Source organism: Lathyrus oleraceus, chromosome 6, assembly GCF_024323335.1.
Source record: "Lathyrus oleraceus cultivar Zhongwan6 chromosome 6, CAAS_Psat_ZW6_1.0, whole genome shotgun sequence".
In the NCBI taxonomy this organism is placed as follows: Eukaryota; Viridiplantae; Streptophyta; class Magnoliopsida; order Fabales; family Fabaceae; genus Lathyrus; species Lathyrus oleraceus.
Genome location: NC_066584.1, coordinates 349,919,749 through 349,930,566, shown reverse-complemented (window position 1 = coordinate 349,930,566; position 10,818 = coordinate 349,919,749). Strand labels below are relative to the sequence as shown.

Here is a 10,818-nt window from a genome sequence, read left to right as displayed (position 1 = left end):
ATATTTTATGATGGTTTATATATTTTTTGGACGTGTATTCTATGATGATTTATATATTTTTGTGTCTATTTTAGGATAGTTTCTAAATTTGTATGGAAATGATGGTGATAATTTATATTTTAATGAACAAAAATGGTGACAATTAATTTTGTTCTTATATTTAAAATCACCATGACAATTATTGTTTATATCTAAATCGTGTATATATTTAAATGGTGCTTATATTTAGTTTTAGTTTGTGTTAAATGTTTTATCATTTATTATATTTGTTGTTGTAGTTTTCTTAAATATTTATCTTTGATTTAAATTAACGTTTACATGATGATATGTTCCTAGATATTATAACATGTATTAAAATAAAATATTAAATCATATAATCAATGAAATATTACACTCCACTTTCCCGAGGTCCATTAAAAAAATGCAGACGTAATTAGATCATGAGCACATCTAAGATCAATAACTATAACATGAAAATGAGATAAAGACTTTGATGAAACACTTATTAAAATATTTTATGAAGTAAATTAAAAGAAAAAATACTCATTTATATTTTGACGCGTGTGCACACTAAAAAAATGGACAAACGGGCACGTAGTGTTATATAAAAACAAACTGTCTATATGGGAATACACCTATTTGGAGTGGCCTATTTTTCTCCCGATTTTACCCTTATATTTTTTAATTCATTTTTTTTTATTTTATCCAATAATAATAATATGTGGCACTCATACCATCCTACACTTATGGAACAGTTTAAAAAAATATTTCACTTAATAACTTCTCACGTTTTTATTCCTATTATCAAATTTTAACTCCTACAAAATAGGAATAGCAATTACAACATATAGGAAATGACTGTTTAATTTTAAATAATGGATGCATTGGCTTACACACATAAAATCCAAGTGTAAATGGGAGTTTCTGTGACATCACCAAAATTTTCACTTTATAACTTCTCACGTTTTTATTCCTAATATCAAATTTTGACTCCTACAAAATAGGAATAGCAGTTATAACATATACGAAATGACAGTTTAATTTTAAATGGGAGTTTCTCTGACATACCAAAATATTTCCTTAAATATTTCACTTTATAACTTCTCACGTTTTTATTCCTATTATCAAATTTTAACTCCTACAAAATAGGAATAACAGTTACAACATATATGAAATGACAGTTTAATTTTAAATAATGGATGCATTGGCTTACACACATAAAATCCAAGTGTAAATGGGAGTTTATGTGACATTTAACACAGAAATTTTCACTTTATAACTTCTCATGTATTTATTCCTATTATCAAATTTTGACTCCTACAAAATAGGAATAGCAGTTACAACATATACGAAATGACAGTTTAATTTTAAATGGGAGTTTCTCTGACATACCAAAATATTTCCTTAACTTCTCAATATCAATGTTCTTATTATTGGCTGCTACAAAAACAATTACCAACCATATTTATCTTTCACCATAACATAAACCTTCATCTCTCACGTGAACCACCACCAACAACGATCCTACGAACATTCACGATTTTCATTTTTTTCATTTCCTCCGGTTACAGCAACAACCAAAAGCACCGCTGAACTTCCGACATCACCGCTGATACATCCAACGGTCAACCTTCGCGATTGAACTGCCTTGCCAGAAACTTCTTGAAGGTACGTGAAATTCTAACTTCTATCTATGACTTCTTTGCTCGAAAGCAACACTGAAATTTTTGTTAGGATTTGTTCATATTTGTATAATCAACTTTTTTCACTTATTTATAGTCCTCCATTATGCAATTGTGAAAATGGAAAAGAAAAGTGCATTAACAAAAAGAAAGAAGGTGAACCACCACCAACAACAACGATCCTACGAACATTCAAGATTTTATAATTATGATGTTTTTAATAGTTCCTAATTTATAAACTCTATATTATATTAATTAAAAAGCATTAAGAAATTAGTACCACTTTGTATGTTCATATATTTAGGTACTCATATACCGGTTATTTTTAATAACCACGTTTTACTAATTTGTACCTTCGGACAAATTATTTAAAATACCTTTCACATAATTATTTGGACGGGACAAACATTATAGAAGTTATTTTAATAATAAATTAATAATTAAGAGAGACAAAATTTCATATGAGTACCTTCAGACAAAAGACCACCTATATATTTAGGTAACGGCCTAAACAAAATACAACGGACAGAATCCACAACTGATTTAGCGGGGGTGTGATGCTCACAACTTAAATTGATTTAATGGACTGACATACTATAATAATTTAATTATTAATTAATTATTAAAATAATTAGTTGAACGAAATATTAATTAATAAATTGGTGGAAATTTTGGGTAACATAATATTTTATTACTTAAAAGAAAACAATATTAACGTATTTTGGGTAACATGATATTTTATTGGTTAATATAAAACAATATTAACGTATTTTGGGTAACATACAAAGTGTAATGCTTATTTTAATATATTTTCATAATTTGAATAATAAAATCATCTTATTCACTGCAACACTTATTTTAACGTATTTTAGATAAAGTGTAATACAATAATATATTACATAATTATTACGTAAGTGATATATTTAATGTATTTTAACTAGGTTAGATTAAGTAGAAATAATTCAATTATTAAAATTATTTTGAATGCGCAAATTCAATATTATATAAAAAAAACGGAAATAAAATCTCACTAAAAAATTTATCAACATTTATGTACGTCATGCAACATTTATGTAGGTTATTTGCGGAAATCAACAACATATTTAAATTTATAGTATACTTGAAATTGTGTGATGCTCTTATAAAAACCCTCAAAGTTTAATGCATAAACATGAAAAAGATGCATGACTTAATTGAAGTTACTGAAATAATTTAAAGTTTCTAGAAAAGTAACCAAAAGAGATAAAAAGAAATTTAAAAATGTAAGGGAATAGAAAGTGTTAGAGAGAAGAAAAGTATCACTCTCGTTTTCTTTGCATTGCATTTTGACTTTGTTCTCTCTTATAGAATACCATTTTTTTTTAATTTTAATTTTAAGATAAATTATTTATCAAGTTAAATTAGTATATAGAATGAAAATATATCAAATTAAATTAGTATATAGTATGAAAATATATCAAATTAAATTAGTATATAGTATGAAAATATATCAAGTGAATAATATATCAAGTTATTTATGCTTATTTTTTTAATTTTCATAATTTTTATTAAGCATTTCGGGTAACATACAAAGTGTAATATATTTTAATATATTTTCATAATTTGAATAATAAAATCATCTTATTCACTGCAACACTTATTTTAACGTATTTTAGATAAAGTGTAATACAATAATATATTACATAAGTAATATATTTAATGTATTTTAACTAGGTTAGATTAAGTAGAAATAATTCAATTATTAAAATTATTTTGAATGCGCAAATTCAATATTATATGAAAAAAACGGAAATGAAATCTCACTACAAAATTTATCAACATTTATGTACGTCATGCAACATTTATGTAGGTTATTTGCGGAAATCAACAACATATTTAAATTTATAGTATACTTGAAATTGTGTGGTGTTCTTATAAAAACCCTCAAAGTTTAATGCAGAAACATGAAAAAGATGCATGACTTAATTGAAGTTACTGGAATAATTTAAAGTTTATAGAAAAGTAACCAAAAGAGATAAAAAGAAATTTAAAAATGTAAGGGAATAGAAAGTGTTAGAGAGAAGAAAAGTATCACTCCCGTTTTCTTTGCATTGCATTTTGACTTTGTTCTCTCTTTTAGAATACCATTTTTTTTTAATTTTAATTTTAAGATAAATTATTTATCAAGTTAAATTAATATATAGAATGAAAATATATCAAGTTAAATTAGTATATAGTATGAAAATATATCAAGTTATTTATGCTTATTTTTTTAATTTTCATAATTTTTATTAAGCATATAAGCATTTTTTATAAGCACAATATAATGATTATATCAAGTTATTTTCATATAAGCATATATTATTCTATATACTATTTTTTACTGCGCTAATAGTATATAGAATACCATATCCAGTTATGAAAATAGTATATAGAATACCATATCAAGTTATGTTTATGTTTATTAATAATTTGATTATATGCTTATGTAATTTTTTATAAGCATAATATAATGATATAACTTAATAAAATAGTATATAGAATAATATAATGGTTATATGTTATTCATGCTTATTTTTTTAATTTTCATAATTTTTTTTTAATTTTAATTTTATGTTTTTGTAGAGGATTCGGTATAGTTTCCAGTTGACAATTACATTAATAAAATGGAAAATAATACCCGTCAAATATCAAGTCAACAACAGAGGTCAAGAAGGTCCGAAAATGAAAGGAAGAGGAGACAAAATATAAGCAACGAGCAGAGAGAAAACAATTTGTCGAGACGACGTCAAAATTATAGGCGGCGAAAAGAGCAAGAGAAACAAGCTCAAACATCTCGCCCTATAAACAATCAGTCGAGAGGTTCATTTCAAAATTTTACAAATATGACTTTTCCAAGATCACACTTTCAAGGAACTCATGACAGTGAAGCCGGCCCAAGTAGAATTACACATGTTAATGATGTTGCACTTGGTTGGTGATTATCAATATATATATATATATATATATATATATATATATATATATATATATATATATATATATATATATATATATATATATATATATATATATATATTATATATATATATATATATATATATATATATATATATATATATATATATATATATATATATATATATATTATATTACATTTCATAATTTTGTTCGCTTTCGTCATATCTTATTTTATGTATTTAAACCCGCAGATCGTAATTGCACATCACCTAATCAACGAAACAACACGAGTTAATCCGATACAGGTATAAATGATATAGTTCTAAGTATGCGAGTATTAATTTTTACAAATGTATATATATATTAATTATTATTTTTGTATCATATGATATGGATGTTGATGAAGCTTTGGAGGATGCAGTAATATCATATGTTAACATGGACGCCAGAGAAAATGGTGCATTATCACGTCGTCCTCAAGGTATGTTCGTAAAAATTTCGCTTCAAATAAATGTAGCATTTGCTCATGTGACATAAAATTTAAAATCATGCAACATTAAAATATAATAATTAAAGCATCTTGCATATATTTTTTATTTGTATTTTAGTTTTTAGATAATATTTAGTAATCAATATCAAACTCCTGCCTGGGGAATCAGGACATGCTTTTCGAGCAAAGCACAATATTGCTCGAAATTTCAAAAATAATATGATGATGGCAAAATCCCGGTTGCCTCATCCATTTACCTGTAGACACTGCAATGCAAGATTGTTTCATCATGAATCACGTGACACGTGTTGTAATGGTGGAAAGGTATCATTCTCACGAGTTGATGCTCCTATAGAATTGCAACAATTATTTTTGGATGGTTCAGCTGAAGGAAAACATTTTAGGCAACATATTTGAAGTTATAACCATGTGCTTTCATTCACTTCAATTGGTGTTCATGTTGATGAGAATATTCCTGCATCTGGTCGTGGTATATACACATTTCGTGCTCAAGGTGCTTTTTACCATAACATAGGAGGTTTCTATCCGAATGAGGGTGTCAGGCCGCGTTTCATACAACTATACATCTACGACACCGATAATGAGCTACATAATAGAATGCAGGAAAATCCACAGCTGCACCAAAATGTAGTTCACAAATTACAGAAAATGCTCCATCAGTTTAATCCTTTTGTAATTAGGTTCAAGCAACTTTCAATACTTCCAAATATCAGTGAATGTAGCCTCATACTTAAGGAGCGTCCAAGTAATCACCATCAATACAATCTTCCAACTGCTGAACAAGTTGCGGCAATTATTGTTGGATGTGATGCAAATTCTATGGATTATGGAACGAATATTAATGTCATCCGTTGTGATGGAAATCTCAAGAAAGTTCAAGAGACAAAAGGATATTATGATCCTTTACAATACCCTATATTGTTTCCATTTGGGACGCATGGTTGGGACATCAACACAACAAATTGCAATGGACGAAGAGTGTCATGTCGAGCATATTACAGTTACATGCTTCAGGTAAATTTAGATTAATTTTAGTAGATAATCTACTTAGCTAAGTGTTGTTTAAAACACTTTACATTTAACACCAACATTTTTTTCAATCAACTGTAGATTCGCCCAAATGATCAATCAATGTTGTTAAATGCGGGTCGACTGTTGCAACAATATGTTGTAGACAATTATGTCAAAATTGAATCAGGGAGATTAAGGTGGGTTAAAGAGCACCAAGGTGATATACGTTCTGAACTGTACCAAGGTTTACATAATGCTTTGCATGTTGGTGAAACTAATGCAGGTACAAATTCATATAGCATAAATATACAGTTTTAGATTAATAATTAGTTGTACTTCTAATGCTAATAATTCATATATTCTAATACTAATGCATTTCATGAATCATCGTAGAGAACATTGGAAAAAGAACAATATTGCCATCATCATTTATTGGCGGTCGTCGAGACATGACACAACGTTATGAAGATGGCATGGCTATTGTTCTTAATGGCGGTAAACCAGATATTTTTCTAACAATGACATGCAATCCTTCTTGGAGTGAGATAACATCAGAACTTTTGCCTTTTCAAACACCACAAGATCGTCCAGATTTGCTAACAAGAATATTTCGTTCGAAATTTGAGAAATTGAAGGATGATGTTATTAATAAAGGAGTCTTGGGTAAAGTTAAAAGCTACATGTATGTCACTGAATTTCAAAAGCGAGGACTGCCGCATGTGCATATGTTGTTGGTCTTAGAAAGTAACGATAAGTTGCGTGACCCAAAAGATTATGATAGTATGGTAAGAGCAGAAATACCTAAATTAGAATGTGAACCACAGTTGCATGAAGCTGTTGTAAGACATATGATCCACGGACCTTGCGGCATAATCAACCGAAAGTCTCCATGTATGAAAGACGGACATTGTAAAAAAAGGTATCCCAAACAATTCTTGGATGAAACACGTCAAGGCACTGACTCATATCCCGAGTATAGGAGAAGGTTTGATGAGTCTGTATCGTTAGGTAGAGATAGGTCTGTCGATAATAGATGGGTGGTTCCTTATAACCCTTGGTTAATGTTAAAGTATGATTGTGACATCAATGTAGAGATTTGCAGTAGCACTAAAAGTATCAAGTATCTATACAAATATGTGTACAAGGGCCCTGATCGTGTGGCTATGGAGGTTCATAAAGGATCATACATGGATGAAGTTCAACAATATGTTGATGCAAGATGGATTTGTGCTCCCGAGGCATTATGGAAAATATTTCGATTCACTCTTTACCGATTATATCCTTCGGTTGAAAGATTGCAGATCCACTTGCCGAACCGCCATCAAGTGCGCTTTTATGATCATCAGCAAATTGCAGATGTGTTAAATAATGAACGCAACTCCAAAACAATGCTCACACAATTCTTTGCATTGAATCTACGAGATCCACAAGCAAGAAAGTATCTGTATAGAGAGATTCCAGAGCATTATTGTTGGAATAAGCGGGGTATGGAATGGCATCGTAGGCGATCAACAAGAAAAGTTATCGGGAGAATCTATACGGTATCACCTTCGGAGGGAGATAAGTTTTACTTGCGGCTATTGTTATCGCATGTCACAGGTCCAACCAGTTGGGAATATCTTCTTACAAATAACGGCATGATTTTCAGTACATTCAAAAAATCAGCCGAGGATAGGGGATTTCTAGAGACTGATCATAGTATTCGTGATTGTTTGGTTGAGGCTACGAGTCTCCGAATGCCATATGCTTTACGAAGGTTATTCGTGACGATTTTAATATTTTGTGAACCTACTGATGTTAGAGGCCTTTGGAATGAGTTTTTTACACATATGGTAGAGGATTATCAAACATCTAACAATGTTGTGGAATCAGACTTAACTAATATGTTGTTGAAGGACTTGAATGAACTCTTAAACCTTCACGGTAAAAAGATTGATGATTATGATCTCCCATCTTTACCCCCTAATACAATAGACAGAGGTGCAGTTCCAAGTATCATACAATAGGAGTTAGCGATCGATATCCCCAATGAAGATATTGAATCTATTGCTAAGTTAAATAATGATCAAATGATTGCATTCAACACTATTATGAATGTAATTATTCAAAAACACAGTGGAGTATTTTTTGTTGATGGTCCAGGTGGAACAGGTAAAACATTCCTGTATAGAACATTAATGGCAAGTTTAAGATTCTCACTATTCTTATGCAATAAATTTTAGATAACAGACTTTGAAGATAAATGGAACACATGGAAGGATGAACAAAGTATTTCATCCATCGACAAACTCGACAATAAGTTGTATTTATCTTTTCCGTAATACGTATAAAAAAAAATTCTTGCAATTTCATCACTCTTTCAGTAACATTTTTATCATCCTCATTGAAACAGGTCAAACGTTTGAAAATTTACTCCATCGGTTGGAGCTCCACAGTGATAACAGATAAAACACAACTTTGGAAAATGGTGAAAAGAGAAATAATATCTCAAAGGATGGAGAGGTTTTTTATTTTTGAATGCATGAATTTAACTGCTATTTGTGGTTTATGTAAATAAAACCATATATATTTACTAAGTCCATTGTTTTCCTTATTTAACAGAAATCCAGGTAATTCAGAAACAAGTCATATCATAACTGTTGTTCTACCAAATCTAGACTAAAACAAAGTATCTCCATTCTCCAGGTATTATTTGTGTCGCAATAAACCATATTATATTCAAACGAGTCATATGTTCTGAATGTATTTCTTTTATAATATGACATTTCGTCATGTATTTGTAGTTTTTTAAATCTCAAGAGCGCATTGATAAAGGGATGTACGAAGAATTGATTCGAATCTTTATAAGGTAAGCAAAAGCTATATTACACAACTTACTATTAATTTTACTATCTTTTTCTCTAAAAAAATCCTAATTTAAGAGTCTTACATTTTTTCTTTACTACGGAAAACAATTGCAGAGAAAAAGAAAATACTTCGAATAGAGATTTCATGTTCGGCATTCCTCTTAAAGAACGTCATTGATTGCACAGTATCAATATTACTCTGCATGCTTCGATATAATTTTGAATATCTTTATTTACCATTTTCAAAATGTAATAATATTGTGCTTTAATGCGACCTATAGTAGAAACCTCATAAAAAGAAAAAGAAATATTTATTTTTCTCTGCTGTGCGCATTAAAAAAAGCGGGCAGACGGGCACGGGAGTGCCCGTCTGAACGCTAGTATATATAAAGGGGATACAATGTTTTGGAGTGACTTTTATTTTTTTCCAAAATTACCCTTATTTAATCTTTTAATTTTTTAATAAATAATAAAACAAAATTGTATGATAATAACTTCTTGGTAGTTACCACTTGAATTTACAACAATATAACCTCCATGTTCTTCCATTTAGCAGTTACAAATAATGCATCAATATAACTTCTTGGTAGTTACCACTTGAATCTACAAAATTACTATTTATTTGTAAAATTTGTTCAGTTTATTTTTTTGTATTGTATTCAAATTTTAATTGATTCTGTAAAATCTAAAATTGTTTGCCTATATCCTAATTCACTCTCCTTTTGATTTTTATCTCCCTATGAGTTCTTCATATTACTTAAACCATCGTACTTGCTTTAAAGTTGATTTTAAGGAGGAAAGTTGAGAAATTTGGGAAATGATTTATCTATAATTGATAAGTGATTTAGCACTGAACTTTTACTTTCACCATTTAAGTTTTTTTTCTTTCTGTCTTTCTAATTATTATATTTCGTTTTACTTGACTGTAATTGTTATTAAAATATACGAAATCGTTAGTTAATTTTTATGTTTTATACTAAAGTTGTGTTGTTATATGAGAAACTGATTTTCCCCTTTATGTGTTGTTTTATTGCACATGAACATATAAATAACTTTTTGAGATAAAAGAGAGAAGGATATGGAAAAAAGAGAAGGAAAAGAGGGAAGATTTTGGATTTTCAGTGACATCAACATGGAAGCTATTATCAAGAGAAATGTAGAATATGGTTGTCAACCCCCAATACATTGATATTAACAAGAGAGATCTTTCATGTTGGTGGCATTAATGACCGTACGACATATATTTTTCTCATTTTCTCACAATGTTACCACAAAGATGTCAATGTTTTCACATTGATCAAATTTAACATTAGTATGATGATCAAGAAGAAACAAACTCATTATGATGATAGCAACAGATATGCCCATGTTTTCTTTTTTCTTTTTATTTGAGATTCAGTGTAATGATCAACTATTGCATATTCTCATTGATGATTTATTTGTTTGTATTATATGATGTTTTTAAATCTATGTTCATAATTTTCTTCTTTAAGTTCCACCATTAATTGTTTTAAAGGACAAATATAACATGCCTATAATTATCAAATTTGCTAAAACATATAGTCTATTATTTCATTAAGTTTGTGGGTTCAATTTATTTTACATTATTATATTTTTGATTTTTAAGGCATATAGTATTACATAATAGATGGTTAATGATTATTATTTGTCATTTTAATGACATTTCTCTTGAGATGTTTTTTCTACTACAAATCCTTCTATCTATATTTGACTCTGATTCATACAATTTCCCGTCTTTCTTTTCTATTTAGTTAAAAATCGAAATAGATTTATGGACCGAAAATTGTTTTACGTGTGTGCATACTAA

At 28.8% G+C, this 10,818-nt stretch overlaps 1 protein-coding gene across 1 annotated transcript; it reads left to right on the top strand.

The window, feature by feature from the left end:
- Positions 1 to 5,012: 5,012 nt before the first annotated feature.
- On the top strand, positions 5,013 to 9,168 carry LOC127095577 (uncharacterized). The gene is made up of 8 exons (XM_051034248.1): positions 5,013 to 5,103; positions 5,376 to 5,436; positions 5,532 to 6,147; positions 6,244 to 6,427; positions 6,538 to 8,136; positions 8,746 to 8,753; positions 8,928 to 8,992; positions 9,105 to 9,168. Exons 1-8 carry the CDS (start codon positions 5,013 to 5,015, stop codon positions 9,166 to 9,168), a joined length of 2,688 nt encoding a protein of 895 aa, XP_050890205.1.
- The last annotated feature ends 1,650 nt before the right edge of the window (positions 9,169 to 10,818 follow it).